The 21,706-nt window shown below is 55.7% G+C and overlaps 1 protein-coding gene across 2 annotated transcripts in view; it reads left to right on the top strand.

The window, feature by feature from the left end:
* ACLY (ATP citrate lyase) overlaps positions 1–21,706 on the top strand; it is a 39,393-nt gene that overhangs the window by 5,480 nt on the left and 12,207 nt on the right. Inside the window, exons 3-20 of one of the 2 annotated variants that reach the window (XM_053660021.1) lie at positions 128–250; positions 2,126–2,188; positions 2,656–2,846; positions 3,256–3,335; positions 4,409–4,539; positions 5,326–5,444; positions 6,204–6,340; positions 6,966–7,027; positions 8,480–8,597; positions 10,397–10,551; positions 11,003–11,093; positions 12,181–12,210; positions 15,266–15,407; positions 15,685–15,853; positions 17,627–17,731; positions 18,510–18,706; positions 20,610–20,691; positions 21,296–21,406. In XM_053660021.1, coding sequence (XP_053515996.1) covers positions 128–250; positions 2,126–2,188; positions 2,656–2,846; positions 3,256–3,335; positions 4,409–4,539; positions 5,326–5,444; positions 6,204–6,340; positions 6,966–7,027; positions 8,480–8,597; positions 10,397–10,551; positions 11,003–11,093; positions 12,181–12,210; positions 15,266–15,407; positions 15,685–15,853; positions 17,627–17,731; positions 18,510–18,706; positions 20,610–20,691; positions 21,296–21,406 — 2,106 coding nt within the window. The remainder of the gene's footprint in view (positions 1–127; positions 251–2,125; positions 2,189–2,655; positions 2,847–3,255; positions 3,336–4,408; positions 4,540–5,325; positions 5,445–6,203; positions 6,341–6,965; positions 7,028–8,479; positions 8,598–10,396; positions 10,552–11,002; positions 11,094–12,180; positions 12,211–15,265; positions 15,408–15,684; positions 15,854–17,626; positions 17,732–18,509; positions 18,707–20,609; positions 20,692–21,295; positions 21,407–21,706) is intronic. The other variant, XM_053660027.1, reaches the window with a different exon arrangement.

Raw genomic sequence — 21,706 nt, 5'->3', positions numbered from 1 at the left:
CCCCTAAAGGAGGGTGGGGTCGTTTCGGGGAGCGGGGACGCATCGGAAGCCACCTAGCCTATCCTGTGCTTCGGGCTTACTCTGCCCTCTCTTTCCTTGTTCTGAATACAAACCCCTCCTGTTCCAGAGCTTGGTGGTCAAGCCAGACCAGTTGATCAAACGGCGTGGGAAGCTGGGCCTGGTTGGGGTCAACCTCACTCTGGATGGAGTCAAGTGCTGGCTGAAGCCACGGCTGGGACAGGAAGCCACAGTGAGTCTGGGTGGAGGGCTGGGGGCCATGCTGTGGTAGTCACTAGACTGGTAATCCCACGGCCCACCGCGCACTGGTCAGACTGCAGCCTGGGGAAGGCAGTAGTCCTGGGGGGCTGGCTGAGTCAGCCGGGCCAGCCTTGGGGCTCACTCCCAGCTCCCCCGGTCAGGGAACGGCCAAGGAACCCTGGTACCATTCGAAAGTCAGGCGGAAGTGGTCTTTATTGGCCTCTTTGTTGGCAATCTGAGATGGGAGTTCCTTTCTTTTCAGTTTCCGGAGAGGGTGTATGGTAGCTTGTCATGACAGGCAAACCCTGAGAGGTGGGGAAAAGAGGCAAAGAGGAGATGTGCCGCATCATTTAGGCAGAGATGAGACTGGGCCAAGGCCTGGGAAGTGACGGTGCTGCTGAAGACCGGGAGGACTTCTTGGCTTCGGGCTTGGTGACTGATCTCGGCTAGCATGGCTTAGGAAGGCTAAGAGCTGCTCAGAAATAAAGTTGCATTTCTTCTCACTACCACAGGGAACTGGAGGACTGACGGGAGGGATGGGCAGAGGCCTGGCTTAGAACCTGGCTTTGCCCTGCCTGGGGTGACTGGACTGGGGGCGACTCTTCTTCCTCGGCTGACTCAGAAGTAAGCGCAGGTGGCAATGGAGCCATCTCCCTCTCTGACTGGGCTTTCTTAAACCAGCTCTTTGCGTTAATTCCCAGTTTCTGGCCCTCGTAGTAAAGAGGATTCCTTGAAATTATACATGAGCCTGGGAGGGCCTGAAGGATCCTGGCTTTTGTGCTTCCAGGCCTTTGGGGAGAGGACAGCAGGGCTGGGGGCTGAGCAGTGTCCCCAAGGACACGCTCCCCTCTCCCCCTCCGGCCTTGGTGAGGGGGTGTCGGGAGGTCGGGGCGGGCCAGCAGCAGCTTGGCTCAGGATCGGCTCATTGCCTCTGATGGGTCACTGTCTGGTCTCTGACTCAGCAGTGACGCCGGGCGGGTGGGGCTTCAGGACACACTGTGATGAAGGCTGTCTCCTCGGCTGCCACCAGGGACCCACTTAAAGTGATTAGCTCTGCAGGCCTGTTGTGGTCAAGTCTGTGGGGGAAAGTGTCCGTGGTCAAGCTCCCACTCTCCCCTTCCCGCCCCTGCCCCACCCTGCGCCACGTCTGGCTTTCCTCCCGGGCTGGCTCTCCCAGCCTGAGCTCCGAGGTAGAGGGCCTTGATTTGTCTGAGCTCTTTAATTTATGTGCCGGCAGGGTGAGAGATGACTCCTAATCTGTGTGCTTTTGGGGCTGGGGCAGTGTGTCAGCTCGTTTATCACCCTTCAGAGGAGGCAGGGACAGACTGCAAGGTCAGTACGTGTCGCAGTATGGCCGGCACAAGGACAAGCGGATGGGAGAGGGGATCTCCTGAGGACTTCTGTGGCTTAGGGCAGTGGATTTCCACCCTTTTCGTCTTGTGGCACACACACAAACTACTAAAACTCTGAGGCACACCCAAATATATTTCTTTGCTGATCTGACAGAAAGAAAATAGGTATCGTTTTGATTCATTCACACCAGATGGCTATTGTTCGTTGTATTAGATGTTGGCATTTTTTCATTTGACAGTCTAAGGGAAAAGAGGTCAGTGTCCCTGACGAAACTGTCAGATGTTGTGTGTCGCATTTCTGCCGTGTAACAGTTGAAAGTTGCCGGCTGGGGGTCTGTGGCCCGATGGCCCTGTTTTCCAGAAAAGTCTCTCTTTGCCCAGTGTCCTGGTGGCAGCGCTCAGGCCCCACCTCTGATGAGAAGGTGAGATGCAGGGAGCAGAGGCGCTGCCTCCCTGTTCTCCGGGAGGAAGACATGCCGTCGTCCACCTGAGCTTTGCCACCCCTGTCTCTGCAGGTGGGCAAGGCCAGAGGCTTCCTCAAGAACTTCCTGATCGAGCCCTTTGTTCCGCACAGTCAGGTAGGTGTGAGGTGGCTCCAGGCTGGGTCTCCTCTCTCCTGGAGCCTTGGGCTCACTGACCTTCAAATGGTAAAAGGGAAGCTCACGCTGCTGGAGAAAAGTCAAAGGCACCAGAGTCTAGCACGCCGCACTGAAGGCCCGAGGGGCCCACGGAGCAGGGGGTCGGGAGATGCAGGAAGGGGCTTAGTGTGCAGCTGGAGGAGGCGGCACCGGTGGCTTCCCAGTGATGAGATGAGAAGGACTTGTAGGCAGGGCCCCTCCCCGAGACCAGGTCGTGCTGGCTCAGTCTGGACCGTCACCCAGCAAGGCAGTGGCCTCTTCTCTTCCCTCATGCCCCAGAGGGAGGTGGTAAACAGCTCTCCCCGGTGAATGCTGTCCATGGGTTTTAGAAATGAGACTTCAGGGACTGGGCTCCTTGTCCCCCAGCTCACTGCCCCCACCCACGTGGTGCTCTTGCTCCCTGCAAGGCGGAGGAGTTCTACGTCTGCATCTATGCCGCCCGAGAAGGGGACTACGTCCTGTTCCACCACGAGGGGGGGGTGGACGTGGGCGATGTGGACGCCAAAGCGAAGAAACTGCTTGTCGGGGTGGACAAGAAGCTGAATCCCGAGGACATCAAAAAACACCTGTTGGTCCACGCCCCCGAAGACAAAAAAGAGTTGAGTGAGAGGGTCTGCAGGGATGTGGTTGGGGCGGGGAGTAGGGAAGGCTGGGGGTCTCTGGGCACAGCAGGGAAAGCAGAGTGGACTTCCCTGTCTGGGTGGGAGGTGGGGAGCAGGCGGCGGGCACATACCGCCCCTACCCCCACCGGTCCCGAGGAGAGGAGCTAGCTGGCTCGCACTGAAGTATGCCATCCGCGTCCCTCACCTTGCCCCTGTCTGTCTGTCTGGCGCCTCCTCCGCTGGCTCCCTGCCTGACAGCTCCTTTCCGCCTCAGTAGCTTGATGCCCAAGGAGCGGGCTTGGCAGAGGAGAGCAGGGGCGACGGCAAGGTGTCAGGGTGGCAGCGCCGTTGCTGCTGAGCCTGCTCATTGATGGGTTGGTCATCTCTCTCTCCCTCCCTGTTTAGGATTCTGGTCAGTTTTATCTCTGGCCTCTTCAATTTCTATGAAGATCTCTACTTCACGTACCTCGAGATCAACCCCCTTGGTAACTGGCTCTGCGGGGGTGGGATGGGGCATGGGTCGGTTACAGCAGGGTGCCAGTGCTGGTAGGGACGTGGCGTGGATGAGCAAAGGACCAGACCTCCGTGTGTGGAGGGCAGGGCAGGCAGGTGTGCGTGGGCAGAGGGATCTCCGGGCTCACTGAGTGCAGGCTTCTGTTTCTGAGCTCTCAGAAGACTCTGATCGGTCCCCTTTCACCAGCTCCAGCTTCTTCCTTTGGCCTTGACTTGTTCTGTGATGGGGAAGTCCTGTGTGCTCTGAGGCTGTTTCTGCCTGTGGGCTATGCTGTTCGCCCAGCAGCGGGGCCGCCTCTGCACTCTCCTGACCCTTCGGGCCCTCCTCCTTTCCTCTCTGTGCCCTCGGAGGCCCCCCCTCCAGAAGTTGGTCAATCATTGATCCCCAAGGTCTGGAAGCCTTGGCCAAGCCTATCAGGCCGGGAAGGAGGTCGGTGGTGTGATCTGGCTCTGGCCAGGGCTTCTCAGGGCAAAGTCCTGATTCCAGAGCCAGCTGGGGATACAGCCGCTCTAATGGACCAGATGGTTCTGTGCTGACTTAATTAGCTAAATGGCCCTGGGGGAAAGGGAAGATGGATGTCTGGTGAGGCGGCAGTAAAGGCGCCCCGCTGGCCGGGGCCCCTCGAAGCCTCCCGACTCCCCCACTCACCGCCTGACAGTGTGGCTTCCCCCAGCCTGTACCTTTAAACATTTTTTTTAATGGCAAGGTTGTGGATGGGTAAATGGTTAGATATTTAAGGCACATTGTGTATCATTTTATGAAGTGTTCAAAAATTGCATAGCAACTAAAACAGACTTTCCTATCATATTTATTACCTGTAGGTCAGGGTGGAGGAACCTGGTCTTAAAGGATTTCTTTTTCCTTTGATGGGGGAAAGCTGCGTCTCCTTGAGAATTGTTCTGGTTCCTCGCTCGGCGAGGAAGCCATTAGGCCTGTGTGGGACCTGGACCCCGTGGGAGTGGCGTGTGGGAAGTCTGGGGGGGTGGCAGTTGGTGGTCACCTCTGCCTGGGGCAGGGGTCTGAGTGCCTCCATCTTTCTCGCAGTAGTGACCAAAGGTGGCGTCTATGTCCTTGACTTGGCGGCCAAGGTGGATGCCACTGCGGACTACATCTGCAAAGTGAAGTGGGGCGATATAGAGTTCCCTCCCCCCTTCGGGCGAGAGGCTTATCCGGAGGTAAGGCCGGCTCGGGTGGGAGAGGGAGGGTGATGGGGGCAGGCGGCCAATCTCCGATGAGCGTTGGGCCCCCTTGCGGGCGGTATATTTGGCAGGGAAAGGAAGGTCGAGAGCCATTTAATTTTCTTAAAACCCCAAGGGGGGCTGGGGGTAGGAGTCGGCCAAGGCTCTGAATCCTGGCCAGAAACCCTTTTAGACGTCTCTCTCAATCAACCTCCCTGGGCTCTTAACTTGATTTGTTGCTTCTTGATAGTTCTGAATGGCTCCCCCGAATCTGTCAGGAACGTAGCTCTGCCTGCCACTTGCTGAGAATTTTAATTGCTCCTTTCCACCCCATCCTCTCTGAGGTCCTCATAGCAGAATCAGGCCTGCATGACATGACGTAACCCTGGCCAAGGAAAGTGGCTGGGCTGGGGGAAGGCGGGGGGGGGGGATTGTGTGATCTGGGCGACAGACGCTCGGAGGGGGTGCTGGTGAGGAAGCGGTGACACAGCAAGGCTTGGGACTTGGGCAGAGAGCCAAGGACTTGCAGTCCTAGAAAGGAATTGGGAAGTTTGTCCGCAGGTGGGGACAGTGGCAGTGGGTGGTTTTAGGGCGTGAAGATGCCGTCATGTTTCGTCCCAGGCACGTAGGGTCCCCACGTAGCCTCTCCTCCCTGGCCCTCTTAAAGCAGCCGAGAACCTCTTCCTATGTCTCCAGGGACAGGAGCGGAGGGGCCCGAGGACCTGGGATGTTGGCAAAGGGAGTGCCTCCAGGGCTCACCTGTGTTTGTGGTCTGGTCCCTAGGAAGCCTACATTGCAGACCTGGATGCCAAAAGTGGGGCGAGCCTGAAGCTGACCTTGCTGAACCCCAAAGGGAGGATCTGGACCATGGTGGCGGGAGGTGGTGCCTCTGTCGTGTACAGGTGACCGAGGGGGCTGCCGACGGGGTGCCAGTCGGGTCCATAGGTGTGTGGGCCGGGTCAAGTGCTTCACCTCTGGACGTCTAGTTCCTTGCTTGGTGCAGAGCAGGAATCGTGGGGTGCGCTGGAGGATCCATGCACCTTCCCATTTGCTACAAAAGGATGTTATTTTGATTAGCTTTTCTGGAATTAGTGATGTGGGTTCCATGTAAGGCTACAACACACACAGAAAACAAACCAGAAAGCGAGGGTCGCTGCACCTCCCCACATGTGCCAGGTCACCACGGTGACCACTTTGCTGTGTGTGCTTCCAGGTGTTTCAGCGCCCGTGGAAGTGTGCGTCCTTTCACACTTCATAGCAATATTGGGATCCTAGTCCACACCCTTTGATAATCGAGTGCTTAGCTGGGCTTCCTTCTGGCTCCAGCAGTTCTCCGTGGCACAGCCTGGCGGAGACTCTGGGAAAGCGGTTGTTTCGTGTCGGGAGGTGGTCTCTGTCCTCTTCACTCACCTGCGCCTGTCAGTCCGGGGCCCCGTGGTGGCAGCCCAGCGCTGGCAGACCGTGCTGCCCGGGGGGCCTGATGCAGCACCGTTGACCTTCGAGTGTGGCTCGTGTGGGGCTCGGGGTCCAGGATCTGAGGGGTCAGGTCCATAGTCAGACTTCAGGGCTTCGGGGGTGTCTGCGTGTCCTCCCAGTCACTAGGCCACCACCCTCTGCTGCTCAGGTCAGACCCAGCACTGACTTCCGTGTCTCCCTGGCAGTGACACCATCTGCGATCTGGGGGGTGTCAACGAGCTGGCGAACTACGGGGAGTACTCAGGTGCCCCCAGCGAGCAGCAGACCTATGACTATGCCAAGACGATCCTGTCCCTCATGACCCAAGAGAAGCACCCAGAAGGTGAGACGTGCGCTACAGGGAGCAGCTTTGGGCTAGCGGACACTGAGGTCGTGCCCAGTCCTTTGCAACCCAGGGCTGGTCATTTAACTTCGGGGCCCTGGGTTCCCCTGCTGTGCAGTGGGCAGTGACAGTGTCTCTCAGAGGGGGTCTCAAGTAGCTAAGGAGATGACTTAAAGCCCTGTGAGCAGGGTGCGAGGGACGAAGCGAGGCGTGCTCTCTCTGGCTGCTATAAACTCGGTTTGTGGATGTTTATTACCTGGCTGTGCCATTCCACTGTTGGCAACTACGCTTACCAGTCACCCTACCCAGAACCAGGTGGAGCGAGGTTCCCGCCAGGCATGTCCAGAAACCAAGCTAGGTCTCTGGACGGCCGTCTGGGAATTACGTAGAGATTCTGCAAGTTTGGATTGACCACTTGCTTCGTGGTGTGGGGGATGGAGAGTGGAGTTGATAAGCCCGAGCGTTATCAGGAAAGATCAGCCAGTATCTCCCACCTCTGCACTGACACCTCCTAACAGCTGGCAGACCCTTGCTCAGAGGAGAGAACTCTCAGTCAGCTGTCTGGTAAGATACTCAGGTCCCCCTTTCTAACCCTTTCTTGACATCTCTCTCACTCCAAACCCAGGCAAGATCCTCATCATCGGAGGCAGCATCGCAAACTTCACCAATGTGGCTGCCACATTCAAGGTAACCAGCTGTGGTGGCTGTGCAGTTTCTGGGGAACATGGGGAACCAGGGGTGGGAGGTTCTCACACGCAAGGCTTAAAAAGAAGCAAGCTCCCGTGAATTGCCCGGCCCAGATAGAGGTCCTTCGTGGAGGAAGCAGAGAACCCCGGGACAGATCTGGACCTGTCTCGGGGCAGGCAGCTGGCACTCACTGGGCCGAAATTCTCCCATCTGAGGTGTGGGGACAGAAGGCAGAGTTCTGCCATCCCCCTTTCAGGACCAGTTCTCAAAGAACTGTCTCAGTGCACCCTCATTTTCCACCCCCAATTGTGAGGCTCAGTTCTCTGCAGCTGCTGCTGGTCTTGCATCTCTCAGTCCCCAGCCCCTTCTCCAAAAGGTCAGAATGAGGGAACTGTTCTGAGGGTCTGGGGCTCCTGCTCACCCAGCCCAGGGCCGTCAGCCGGGGTCCCTGTAACACGGTCAGGGCCACGGGCACACAGCTTTTGAGCGTGGCTGCTGGTCAACTAGGATGGTCCAGCTGACATATTTCAGGAATTGGCCCCCTCAAGCAGCCACCTCAGGAGGCCATTTATTACTCCCCACTGCCAGGGGCTCATTGAAGCCATTCGTTGGAATGTGCCCTGTCTGGTGCTTTCAAGTAGGTGGTGAGAATAATGAATAAATAAATGTCAACCTTGTGAGTCTGCACTCTCAAGAAGGGGAGGACCAGGCCTCGTCAGTCCTGCCTAAAACAGGGTGTCCCTAACTGGACCTGACTCCGCAGACAAATCTGAAACGGGTCCAATCTCCAAGCTTTGTTGTAACTTCGAGCAGCCCTTTGATAAAGCCAGCACGGGTGTTGAGGGCGGGTTGGGTCCGGAGCAGGGACCGGGGGAAGGGTGGCAGAAGTTAGACTCTGGGCTCAGTCAGCCAGTCCGTGTCTGCAGAGACAAACTTGGTGCGCACCTGTGTATTCTCTGAAGTTTCCAAAGTTGATCCTCAGTGTGAGGGCGGCTCCCTAAATCTGGAAGAAGCTCTTATGGGACATTGACATTTAAGTCGTGTGTGCCTTGCAACCTGTGAGAACTCTTGGATGGGGCCCCAGCATAGATGATTCTCCCCACCCCAAACTGCAGTGAGATAACAGAATGACTGTACATGGGACAAGAGAGAGAGTAGCACAGTCTTGCTGATACTGGGAGCCCAACACCCTGTTCATTGAGGGGTGGCCCTCCCGGCTACTCCAGATTCTCATCTCAGCATCTTTACGAGTGATCGCAGATGCCAGGCTTTTTGGTCGCTTGTGCATAGCCCAGTCCACACACATAAAACACTCGACTGCCGGGGCTTGCCACGCATCACGAGAAGCCGCCTTGTTACACACGCCCAGGTACATTGGTTTATCACAGTTGTAAGTCATTGATTTACGGCCACCTCGTTTTTAGTCACCTGTCTGTCCCTTTGTGCTTCCAGGGCATCGTGAGAGCGATTCGAGATTACCAGGGCCCCCTGAAGGAGCATGAGGTCACCATCTTTGTCCGAAGAGGTGGCCCCAACTATCAGGAGGGCTTGCGGGTGATGGGAGAAGTTGGTAAGATGGGGACTTTTCTCTCCCAACCCCGAGCGTCATGGCCTGCTTCCTTGGGGGTCCTTCCGTGTTCTTCCACCGCTCTCTCCGGGTGTGCAGCCTGCTCCTGCTTCCACGTCCTGCCCTCTGGTGTGGACAGGACACAAGCTTCATGGGGCAGGAAAGCATGTTCGTTTCACAAATACGTGCGGAGTGGCACCTGCTCTGTGCCGCGCACGGGGGTTGCAGCCACACGCCTGGCACGTGACAGCCAGCCGAGCCCTCGTACGGTTAAGGACATTGACTGCGATGTCGGGTTGCACCGAGTGCGTAAGAAGGATAGAGCAGGTGCAGGGGTAGTGTGTGGGGGTCGGGGACAGGGGCGGTTTTCTGTGGGGTGATCGGAGAAGGCTCGACTGAAAAGGTGGCTTTGGGCCGAAGACCTGGAGGAGGGGAGGGCACCGTTCACGTGGTGACTGTCTGCAGGGGAAAGGACAAGTTCCAGACCCGAGGGGGAGCAGGCCGGCGTGTGCAGGCCCATGGGGGGGGGCGGCCTGGGGAGGGGCCAAGGGGGCAAGGGGCAGGGTGTGGGAGACGGGGCACTGAAGTGGCCAGCTCAGGTGTGTGGGCTAGTGCGGGACCCTGGGTCGGCAGCCATGGGAGACCCAGCCAGAGGAGTGACTTGGTTTGCCTCGAGTTGGAAGGCTTAGTTTAGCTGCTGGGTGCACCAGAGGGCAGCCAGGGTACAGGCAGGGAGCACTCTTAAGAGACGGCAGCAGAGTCCAGCACAGTGGCGGCCGGATGTGGGGAAGAGGGCAGGGCGCAGGTAGAACGGGACAGCCGAGGGAGGAGAGGGCGTAACGTCTGTTTCGGTTTCCTTTGTCCCTTCCGCGTTCGGAGTGTGAACCTGCAGGTTCATAAGTCGTCGAACTCCGAGCTTTCGGGAAGTCTGGGCCCGTAGTCAGGACTGGCGTCAGGCCTCCCTGAGCTGACCAGACGGAGCCTGAAATACTGAGATACGCGGGCTCCGAGACCATCAGCTTTGGTCTTGAGCAGAATGCGGACCCCACCACGGGTCAGTGTGTGTGCGGCAGGGGCTCAAGTGAAGTGCCAGAGGGTGACAGATGTGAGGTGCTTGTGCTCACTGAGTGTGTTCTCTGACTGGAGAGGCAAAACCTGTTCATTTTCCCAAATCTGGTGTCCATGGTGAACACCAAACCCGCCTCAATCAGTTGAAGCACTGCCAAATTCTAGTCCCCCCAAAAGTGATTACCCGCCGCAGGCCCGGCCCCCGGTACAGTGCAGTGGATGTCACTAGGTCGTGGTTGGAACATCAAACCAGTAAACCGCTGTTGGAGCAGGATGCTGTCAGAAAGGGCTCCACACAGCAAAGCAAGGGGGGGGGGTGCTGTCAAGGTCGTCGGGAGGCGGCGCTTGGGCTGAATGACGAGAACAGCTGGCCCCGACCTGGGCGAGGGAGCTCCATGTAGAGCAGGAGCAGGGCCAGTGCTTAGGGACAGTGGCCAGGCCTGGGGCCGGAGAGTGAGGTTGAGGGGGTTGGAGAGCCGGGACCCAGGCTGTGCACGGGAGGTGCGCGGACCCAGGATGCTTCTAGGTCCCTCGGGCACGGCAGCAGGGCTGTTCTCGCTCTCAGTCAGCAGGAATCCGGTGGGCGATGAAGGTATGACAGCTGACTTGGGTCATTGGTCTTGCACAGGAAGTGCCAGGCGTGGGGCAGGACCCTAGAGGACCTTTTTGGAGTCACGTGGGCTCAGGCACTGATCTGAGCACTTGGGTGACGGACTCTTTTCCCTCCTCCACAGGCAAGACCACCGGGATCCCCATCCACGTGTTTGGCACCGAGACTCACATGACGGCCATTGTGGGCATGGCACTGGGCCAGCGGCCCATCCCCAATCAGCCGCCCACAGCCGCCCACACCGCAAACTTCCTCCTCAATGCCAGTGGGAGCACGTCGGTAGGTGCTGGCTGGCCGGCCTTGTCGGCCCCTCACACCCCCATCCCGTCCGGGACATGGCGCCGTCTTCTGTCCCTAGCCATTTGGGGAAATGTGGGGGGAGGTGGTACGTGGTTGGTTTCATGATCTCTGCCGGGTTTTTTCTGTGCCAGTCCAGGTAGAATAATGGGAAGCTCGGGGTTAAGTGAGACCTGAGTTCAAATCCTGCCGAAGGAGGTATCTCGGCAGTTACCGTCCCTGCCCAGAGCCCCGCTTTGCTCACCTGGAGTGGGGAGACAACACTAATTCTTGCCTCAGGAGGCTGTTGGAATAGCGCTTTTGGAAGTAGCTTGTAAAGAACAGTGCAGTACTTGGCTCTCGTCACCTGGTTTCTTTGGTGCCTCAAGAACCAGTGGCTTTTGTTGCTGGCTGCCACCTGTGACGTCCTCTCCCTCCCCTTGTCCTACCCCAGACTCCAGTGCCCAGCAGGACTGCATCTTTTTCTGAGTCCAGGGCCGATGAGGTGGCACCTGCAAAGAAGGCCAAGCCTGCTGTGCTCCAAGGTAACTCCCAGTGGTTTTGGACCTTCCCTGTCCCCCTCCCCTTTCTGGGCCTCACGGGGCCAGCAGAGGTGATGGTAGGCGTGTGGGCTTTGCTGCGAGAGTGGGCAGGGGCGTGGGACGGGAACAGACATGAGGATGTGCCAAGCCTTCCCCGCAGGCTCTCCTGGTGCTGAGAACCCAGCTGGGCCCGGGTCACCCCACTCCTCACCTTCTTCTCTTTTACCCCCTTACCTCCTGTGTCTGGGTGAGGGTGAGCAGGACAGGGAGGCTGCGGAGGAGACAGGGTTACAAACGTTCCAGGGGGTGGGCAGGTCGGTCTCCCAGGCTCTGCTCCTGAGTGGAGGGCAGAGCGAGCTCCCGTGTGGCGGTAGTTCCCGCCCACCCCATCCTCCGGGGCTCCTGCGAAGACTCTGCCTTCCGGAGCCCCCTGTAAGGACACGCGCTGCCCACCAGCCCGTTTGTACTTCACCTGCTTTGTCTCCCCCTCCTCTGGTTCATCAAAGACGGGAGCCCTGCCAGCCAGCCCTGGCAGCCAGCGAGCAGTAACCAGCTTTAGTCACTGCTGGGCTGGCTGGCGTGGCCTGTGCATCCTCTTCCTGGTACGGGCAGAACATGCCTGAGGCGTTTTGTGAAGGAGTGACACTGGCTCCAGGTATCCAGGTGGAAAGCCACTGCCTTGTAGTCCCCAAACCCACAGCACACAATGACAAGTCCGACCCATCTCCGCCTGATCCTTGTGAACTTTGTGGGAACAAGGGTTGGTGGTCAGAGGCTGGGACCAGGCCGGCTGTCCCTTCAGAGGGCCTGGGGCAGTTTGGTGTTGAGAGCACCCCCCAAGCCTTCATGTTCCTCCCGCCCCTCTCTCTGCCCACTTTGGTCCTTTGCTGCTTCTTGCTTTTGCTCTGCTGATTGGTGCTGTCTTCTCTTGCTGGCTTGACTCCTGTCTATTGCGGAATAGACGAGAGACGGTGAGGGCATCAGCTCTGCCAGGCGGGTCCATGGGACCCTTCCCTGTTCCCACCCTCTCCCTGCAAAGCTTTGGGCCATCAGTAGGTCACTCAGTTGCCTTGGTCATTTTCTTTGACAGATTCAGTCCCAAGTCCAAGATCCCTGCAAGGTAGGATGCCCCTGCCCTTCCCAAACCTGCGTGTGGCTTGTTAGTGGGTTTCAGTCTTAACCATTTGCTTCGTGTCCCCCTCCCCAGTGGGTTGCAGTGTTGTCTGGTATATTTCGTCCCTGCCTTGGTGTGGCCTTGCTCCCTCCCCTCCCACTCCTGCTCAGTGCAAGCCCCCACTCATTGATCTCCTGGCCTTGTGGCAGTCTCTGGCTCCAGACTTGGGGCTGAAGGGGTGAAGAGCCAGGCCCACAGCCTCGGAGAGTGGAGTGTGCCGAGGAGGGAGGGTCCTCCCGGGAAGGAGGGAGCCATCGAAACTCAAGGGGAAGTGGCAGAGCACAGTGGGCCAGGAGGAGAGCCACGCACCACCCGGTTCTCGTCTGCATCTCATGATGGTTTCGTTTACTTTCCCCACCTCCCGACTCTGTCCCAGAGCTCCCAATACCAGGGACAAGTTCAGATTTTCCTGGGATTTGGGTGGAAGACAGGATAGAGGAGGAGAAAGAGAGAGACCCGGAAAGGTGTGCAGTAGAAGGGGTCTGGGCTCTGGTGTCTGAAGTCACTGTGGAGGACTGTTTTTCGTGCACCCTCACACACAGAACACACCTGTTCACCTTTTCAAAGCATCAGGGCTTTGTTTAACTTGACATTCACAGCATGGGAGATTTCACTCTGGGGGACAGGAGTCTTCTGATGATATTTGATCCCTTTCCTGCTCAAGGGAGGGGGAGGGATAACTGGGCATGCTTGCTTAGATCCCTCCAGAAAGGCCAGGAGTGCAGCTCCTAGACTATCTGGCAAGACTCATTGTTTCCTGAAAGGCATGACCTGAGGCTGAGCCCTGGGCAGAGAACAGGGGCTGCTCCAGTTCTCCCAGAGCTCAGTCAGGCCTAGGGGACTGCCAGTCCCCAGCTGTGCTGAGGAGCAGGTGAGGAAGGACAGCTGGTATCAGAGTGGGCCCCTCCCCATCAGCCGGTCTAGAGGAGGAGGGTAGTGAAGGGACTGTTATCCTCAAGCCAGGTTTCTTGGGCGGAGGAGGGCGACTCCTCACTACTGGTGGGCCGAGGATTACTCCCATCAGCTTTGGCTCCTCTCCATTGGAGTAGGCGAGCACTCTGGTTCTGCCCCTTTCATGAGGGAGGTGAGGTGGGTTTGTAGGGACGCAGGCTTAGTTCTGACTTCTGTGGCCTCCTGGGTGGACAGACGTGTGTGTGTGCGCGTGCACAGGTCACACAGGGACTCGGGCGCGGGCTCCCCTGAGGACGGGCAGTGGCTTATATTCCTCTTCCGCTCATGCACAGTCGAGCTGTAATCCTGGCTCAGACGCCAGATGGCCTGGGATCTGTCATTTGGCAACTCTGGGCTTCAATGTCCTACTCGCTTAGGTGGCTTCCCTTGTTCCATGATCTCATGCCTCATCAGAGCCCAGATGGGCCCAGTGACGGTAAATTCTGGGTGTTTGCAACATCAGGAGCCTGTGTCAGGAGAAGCTCAGGCTGGGATGGAAGAGGCGGGCCTGTGGGGACCAGAAGCCTCTCTGCCTTGGGAAAGTGATCTCCTGAAATCATTTAATCAGACCTTGAACTCGGTCAGCCAAATCTGTGTTAGTACAGTCGGTTAATGAATGTCAGATGCCACTGGGTTCGGCCCTGTTTTCCCCAGGAGCTGAGAACCTCCCCTGAGGGCCACCCTCCTGCTTGGGACTTGCAGGGAAGGGAGGGAGAGTTCACCGCCTGCGGCGAAGGAGCCTTTCCCTTCAACGCTGAGGAATCCACTTCTGCCAGATATTTTCGTTCCTTTCCTTTGCCCCTTACCTCTTTCCTGCTGGCTGGAGAGCCCATCCAAGAGCATTGTCCTGAGCGGGAAAGAGCCACCTGATCGAGGGAGGAGGCCGGCCTTGCCCCGGCCAGAGCCTGGGCCTGAACCTCCATTAAAGATAAAGCTGAGCAAACCTTTCCAAGGGACCCTCACTGACCTGGAATCCTGAGGATTCAGACCCTGACCTGTGGTGGTTTATATAAGTCCAGATGTCGACGGGTGATGAGGGTTGTTGGAGAAGTTGTGCGAGGGGAAGACTCCCCCAAAACCAGAATTAATTTATTAAAAATTGTGTATTCTTACATGTTTACACTTTAGTTGCCTTCAGAGTACTCTCCAGTTGATGTAAAACACCTGATGAGGCGTTTTTCCACTGGTCAGAACAGTTCTTGAACTCACTGATTTTGGTGCCTTTCAGTGTTTCTGCCATTTCTTGTTTTACCTCTTCTACAACTATAAAATGTTTCCCTTTGATGACTTTTTTCATCCTGGGAAACAAAAAAGTGTCCCTCGAGAGAGATCTGGTGAATAGGGTGGGTGGGGCACAGGGGTCAGGCTGTTTTGGGTCAAAAACTGTGGAACACTCTGCTCTGTGGGCAGGTGTGCTCGTAAATCACCCATCGTGAAATGGGCAAAGGTGTTGGGCCTTCAAAAAATAATTCACTGAAGCTGAACAGCCTCTCACAACAACACCAGCTGGTGCACTGCTACAGATGGGTTCCTAGAACACTCACTTAGCTGGGAAGCCTGTACTACAAGGAGCCTTCCAGAAGATAAATCTGTTTTGAGGGGCGGGGATCTCTTCTTGTATAATATCCTGTGGTCACCAGAGTTGGGAGAGCTTAACGCTTTTTTCCAGTGACTTTAAAAGTAATTTATCAACTGTCCATATGCATATAACCAGGAGGCTGATTACTATTTGCCTTTCCTATGAAACTGAAAAGGCCCTAAGAGACCTGCTCTTTGCATTGGGAGTCCTTTCTCTGTTCGTTGCTGAGCTGTTTACCAGCCAGACAGATCTTCCGAGCTCTTTTTACCTCCTGCCACCTCTTTCCAGAAGAAATTGAAGCACTTCCTCCTGAAGTTCTCAGAATTCCTCCCTCTTAATGTCCCTTTGTGGTTCTGATTAGCCACCCTCCCTGGACTTGGGACGTGGAGGGGTCTGGCAGGTGGCCCCTGCCCCTACGAGTCTCACAAGGGTGTGTGTCCTGGGTGCACTCGCCGTGTCTTTGCCCACCAGGAAAGAGTGCCACGCTCTTCAGCCGCCATACCAAGGCCATCGTGTGGGGCATGCAGACCAGGGCCGTGCAAGGCATGCTGGACTTCGACTACGTCTGCTCCCGGGACGAGCCCTCGGTGGCTGCCATGGTCTACCCTTTCACGTGAGTCACGCCACAGCAGCGAGGCTGCCTCCTTCAGTCCCATCCCCTTCCTCACGAAGACGGAGCTGGGGGAGCAGCTGGACGATCCCTTTTGCTGGGGAAGCGACTGTCCATCTCGGACTGGGGCAAGCCACGTTCCTGGAAGATCTTTTCCAGTAGATGAAACACTTAGAGGGCAGAACCCTGCCTTCCACCTTCTAGATGAAGCGCCTCCCCTTGACTTTCCCCTCCCCAGCCCTGACAGGTTGTCCTGACCCCCCCTTCACCTTCCTCGCAGTGGGGACCACAAGCAGAAGTTTTACTGGGGTCACAAGGAGATCCTGATCCCCGTCTTCAAGAACATGGCTGATGCCATGAAGAAACACCCGGAGGTAGATGTGTTGATCAACTTCGCCTCCCTCCGCTCTGCCTACGACAGCACCGTCGAGACCATGAGTTACGCACAGGTAGGTTGCTGGGCCCTGGGGGGCAGAAGGGGTGTTGGGGAAGAGCTCCTAGGGGGCGTCCAGGGTCACTGCCACCTGGGACAGATGGCCAGGACTTGGGGCTGGCCGCTGATCTGGGTGAAAATGGCTGGAGACACTCCATCTTCAGAAGGCGGGGCAGTAACCTAGGGTGGGCTGGCCGCTCGCCTGGGCCAACAAAGAGCCGGGTCAGGGTCAGCTGCTCCCGTCTCCCCGTGCTGTCCAGGCCCAGCTTTAAGAACAGAATCAAAAGTACTTTCTTATACAATCATTACGTGTTATAGGAAAAATGTAATTAATGATAAATACAAGAAAGAAAGAAATAACCTCAAGCCCCATTGCCCAGAAACACAGCTGCTATTTTTGAGTACTTTCTTATCCATACCTTTTCCTAGATTCAGCCAAATGGAATAATATTTTACAGAACTATCCATTTTCTTCGGTTGCTCTTTCCACGGCAATAAATATTTATTGGTAGCAGCAGTTTTGCTTTGTCAGGTCTGGTGATGAGCATCTTGGAGTAATTTGAATATGTCCTTAATTATTTCCCCAGAATAAATGTCTAGAAATCAGACCGCTGCATCGGAGTGGGCAGATTTCAAAGCCCCTGGGGTCCGTCTCAGCACTGGCCGGGCGCCCCCAAAAAAGCTGCGCTGAGACGGACCCCATCAGGGGTGTGAGGCACCTCCTTCTCGGTGCTCGTGCCCACACTGTGTGCTCAGATTTTATAGACGTGCAATTGGCCATTTGAGAGGCATTCTGTTTCATCTTCACACCTTTAATTATTACTCTGAGCTTTTAAAAACATTTATTGGTCATTTTTAGTCTATAATTTGGCTTCCCCTATTTTTTTTTCTATTGAGCTGTTTGTCTTCTTTGTTACTGATTTGTAAGACACACACACCCCCACCCCACACCCCGGATAGAATAGGATATTGATTCTTTTTTCAGAGTTACTGCCTGGTCCCCGACCGGTGTGGTTCCGGCGTGGTTCAGTGCCAGGCTGGAGAAGATAAACCGGTTTGGGTATCTGGTGAAGCGAAGGTGCAAGCGCCCGAGCTGGAAATGAGCTGGGTTTTTAGTCCAGGTCAGAGGTTGGCAAAGTGCAGCTCAAGGGCCAAACTAGTCCTCCACTTCCTCCTGCAAATAAAATTTTGTCAGAATGTCCTATGCTCGTTCATTTATATGTTGTCCATGGCCCTTTCATGCTACAAAGGCAAAGTTTAGTTACCATAGAGACCACGTGATTGACAGAGCCTAACATGCTATTTGATCCTTGGTAGGGAAGTTTGCTGGCCCCCAGACTAGAGTCAGAGATGGCTCAGCCTTCCCTGCTCTCTCCCCAGTCCCTCAGGCTCCCTCCCCAGCCCACTCTCTGGCCCGAGTGTGGCAGCAGCTGGTTTCTATCACTTACGGGCTCTGTGTTCTTGGGGACATAGAGTCGGGGACTCAGAGGGCGCCACGGAGAAAGCCATAGACAGCTACTTTGTGAGCAGGTGGGACACAGGTATCAGTCCTGTGCACTGGGGACAGGAGAGTACACCGCAGCTCGGACTGCAGGAGGGCTGGTGCGATCAGCATAGGAACAGAGACCTGTGGGAAGAAGGGGTGTGTGTCGCTAATATCACTTTGTCCTTAGAGCCTGGAATGGCACATGGGAGGAGCGTGGAGGGTTCTTTCTTTCACAGTCGCTGCGTCCTTACCCCACCCAAGGAGAGAAGTGAGCGAGGGGGCACTGCTCTTTTTTCCCTTTAGATCCGGACCATCGCCATCATAGCCGAAGGCATCCCCGAGGCCCTCACGAGGAAGCTGATCAAGAAGGCAGAACAGAAGGGCGTGACCATCATTGGACCCGCCACCGTGAGTGTCCCCTCCAGAACGCCTTCTGCGTGCAAGGCTTTTATGAATTTCCGGGCCCTTGGGAGACTCACTTGTGGATTCTTCTGTCTCCTGAGTTGAAAAGGTTTAGGGGGCACCTCCTGAAAGCCAGTCTGTCCATTTCCAGTTAGTTCTTAAAGGGCTCTTCTCTCCCCAGCCCATGTCACCTGTACAGTGTCAGGGGCCGAGGAGCAGATTCTTGGTTTAAGTGTTTGCCTCCTCATTTGGCATCTCAGTCTTTGATTGTTCCTTTGACCGTAACCCGAAGGAGAAGATGAGGCCTCTATCTGCAGGATTTATTTTTGGCCTAAAGCTCTTCCTGTAAGGCGAAATTGCTCTGTGACTCTTTTGTTGTTTTTTACTTAGTTGTCTCATTGACATTTATGTGACGGGAAGACAAAAGGGCCTCCTGTCTCAGGGGCAGCGGGTGGCTTTGAGCAGAGGCACACACCCGTTGGAGCCCTCTACTGGGCGCTGTCACTCGTGCAGAGCAGAGAAGGTGCCATAACCCTGAATGTACCTTTCAGCAGTAAGCCATCTTTTACAAAGGAGGCTTGCTGTTTTCTGTGTGCTGTCTGTTGAGGGAGAGAGGAGATCCTGCTGAAGCAGGAGACCGGATGTGCGGGTGCCAGCTCCCTTGGCCGTTTCCTCCCCGGGCCCGAGCAGGGCGGGCTGGCAGTGCTGGGCTCGGGGAGTCCTCGGGGCTGTGCTCAGTCCGGAGCTCACCCTTCTCCCCTGACTGCCGATTCTGCCCCTGCAGGTTGGAGGCATCAAGCCCGGGTGCTTTAAGATCGGAAATACAGGCGGGATGCTGGACAACATCCTGGCCTCCAAGCTCTACCGCCCTGGCAGCGTGGCCTATGTCTCGCGTTCTGGGGGCATGTCCAACGAGCTCAACAATATCATCTCTAGGACCACGGATGGCGTCTATGAGGGCGTGGCCATAGGCGGGGACAGGTGATCAGCTGAGGGCCAAGGGGACCTCCCATACTGCCTGCTGCTGCCAACTTCCTACTGGCACATAATGATGTTTCTTTTTCTTTCTTTCTTTCTTTGTTGTTTTTTTTTGTCTTGTTTGTTTTTCCATTTGCAGTCGACATTCAATATTATCTTAGTTTCAGGTAGGAATGTTATCTTAAGTCCATAAAACGGGGCATATCCACTCTTGTCTCAGGACCAACATGGGCATAAAGACCAGAAAATACAGGGGAAAAGGAGTTTTAATGGCATCGGGCCTGTGGGGTAGATCTGTTTATTGTCCGAGGCGGCCATAGGGGGGCAGCAGAGTGCTGTGAGGAGCAGGACTGATTCTGAGATCAGACCAAAGGGGTTCCAATCCCAGTTTCTCTGGACAGGTTACTTACCCTGTACCCCCAGACGTCTGTCCTCAATGGGTAAAATAATAGTGCCCACTTCATGGAGTTGGTGGGAGGATTAAGTGAGGTCATGTATTATAAAGAGGCTAACGTATTATGGTCTTGCACTTCATGAGTACTCAGTAAGTGTGTATTGTAGCTAATCACAGTGAAAGGAAAAACAGTGTTCCTTTACTCTCTGCTACTATCACATTCCCATTTCTGGCCAGCAGCCCAGAAGTTTCAGTCTGCATATTCAGGGATTTTTATGGAGGCTTCATCATGTAGGTGTGATTTCTGATTAATTCAGCCATCAGCCCCTCTTCCCTCTCCGCCGGATGTGGGGTGGGGCTGAAAGTTCCAGGCTTCTAATCATGGCCTAGTCTTTCTGGTGATCAGCTCCCATCCAGGACCTACCAAGATCCTGCCTCATTAGAGTAGAAGATATTTCTGTCACCCAGGAAATTCCAAAAGATTGAAGACCTTCCACCACCCCCATTGCTCAGGAAATTAAAATGTCTTAGGCGCCCGGTGTCAGGAACCAGGGTCAAAGATCAAGCGCTGGGACAGAAGAGGCGCTCAGCACCCTAGCACCCAGGAGCGATCCCGAGGGTTGGGGAAGCTCTGGGTCCCGAGCCAGGGGCAGAGCAACATGTGCATTTCCTGTTTTACGCATAGTCCCGTTTTTGTCAGAGGGAACAGTGGTCAGTCCCTAGCACCCTCATGGACACCGGCCATTGCCGGCTGGCACTATTACTGCAACTATTACTGCTGCTACTGTTCAGCTCCGAGCAGAAAGCTCCAGGGAGACAGAGTCACCTTGTCAGTCTCCCTGGCTCTTCCATGTCATTTCAGGTGGGTCACCTGGCTGAGGAAGGACTTCCTGTCCAGCTCCTTAGGGGAGTGGCTAAACCTTTGTCCTCTGGCTGCAGTCAGCTGGAGGGAGGCCTGAGGTCAGAGGGGCTTATCCGCGTGGCTGGCCAGGTGGCTCTTCTCTGTGACCTCTCCACAGGCTGCTTAGCGTCCAGGTGACGTGGCTCAGGGCTTCCCCCAGATGGAGCAATTCAAGAGAAAGGGCCAGAAAAAGCTGTTCTTTTTGTGACCCAGCCTTGGAAGTCAGTATTATACAATCACGTTAGCCATGTTTTGTTCATTAATTAAATCCATCCTGGTGTCAGAGGAGAGGTGTGAGGTTCTACCTTCTGAAAAGAATTTGTGGACATGTTTTAAAACCACGTATGTGCTGTCCAGGTACCCCTTACCACCAGACAGACCTGTCCGGGCTTATCAACTCTCCTTCCTTCCCTTTTCTTCTCTTCCCTTGTGATCTGTGTGCCCCCTCCCCCAGCCAACGCCCAGTTATTCCTAAGGCGTCTCTGGACCCTCCGTGGGCATCCACCCCCACAAAAACCCCACAGCGTTTACGTGCCTCCCGTACCTGCACACCTGAGCACACACTTCCCCAAGCCCCCTGCTGATCCTGTGTGCCCTCCTGCTCCCACCAGGTACCCCGGCTCCACGTTCATGGATCACGTGTTGCGGTACCAGGATACTCCAGGAGTCAAAATGATTGTGGTTCTTGGAGAGGTGAGTCACAGAAAAAAGCTCTTTAGTTTGGCTGGTAGTTAAAGTTATGTATGACACCAGGGATTTAAAAATTCCCGCATTTTGGCTGCATGTAACTTAAGGTGACTGTCCCTGCTAATTGCACCCCTTAGCCTATGGGACCTAGGGATTGTTGCTTTTAATGCTGCTTTTCCCTAAAAAAGGGGGTTTTGCCTCTCAGTGGCATAAGATGTCGTAGTGCCAGTAGGAAAAGAAGCTTTATACAGCTGACCATGGCCTCTACCTGCTGGGCAGTGGGTAGCTGGAGGAAGAAGTAAAAAGTGTGATTTGGGGAGAGTCCTGTAACCCCACCCTGTGCCTCTGACAGGTCTTGTCCTGAATCACCTTACCTTAAGTTAGGAAGGCGGAGACCCAGGGACTCTCCTAGGTCCCTGCTGTTCTTCCATGCAGCCACTCCCAGTCTTCCAGGATGTTTGGGCCCAGCCCATGTCCCCTCATTTTTTAGCTGAGGTGAGGCTCTGGCACCTGCCTGGCCTGGGGCAGATCTTCCTGCCACGGTGCTAGAGCAACGCGGAGTGCCTGCCCGCAGCTCACAGGCTTTTCCGTGTTTCCTGTTCCTCGGCAGATAGGGGGTACGGAGGAGTATAAGATCTGCCGGGGCATCAAGGAGGGCCGCATCACCAAGCCCGTGGTCTGCTGGTGCATTGGGACCTGTGCCACCATGTTCTCCTCTGAGGTACGGCCGGTACATGTCACCTCTGCGTGGGGGGGGGCGAACCGTCACCTTACAAGCAGCTAGGTCCTTCCACGCATGCCTGTTGCTCGCTAGGTTACTACAAGGTTTAGCTGGGGCCCTGCTTCTAGGAGCTTAAATGCAATGGGAGGAGACTGACTCAGTGGCAGATTAAGGCGAGAACCAGTCTCGGAGTCCCTTCTAAAATGGGAGCGACCTGCTGTCTGGAGAGTTGAGGTGGCTTCATTGAGAAGAATTTAGCTGGGCCAAAGGGAGGCTGGGGAGGGAGCGGACTTGCTGCTC

Source organism: Artibeus jamaicensis, unplaced genomic scaffold (genome assembly GCF_021234435.1).
Source record: "Artibeus jamaicensis isolate MK-2021 breed Jamaican fruit bat unplaced genomic scaffold, CSHL_Jam_final contig_2259, whole genome shotgun sequence".
NCBI lineage: Eukaryota > Metazoa > Chordata > Mammalia > Chiroptera > Phyllostomidae > Artibeus > Artibeus jamaicensis.
Note: the sequence above shows the minus strand (reverse complement) of the source record. Positions and strands in the feature narration are given on the sequence as shown.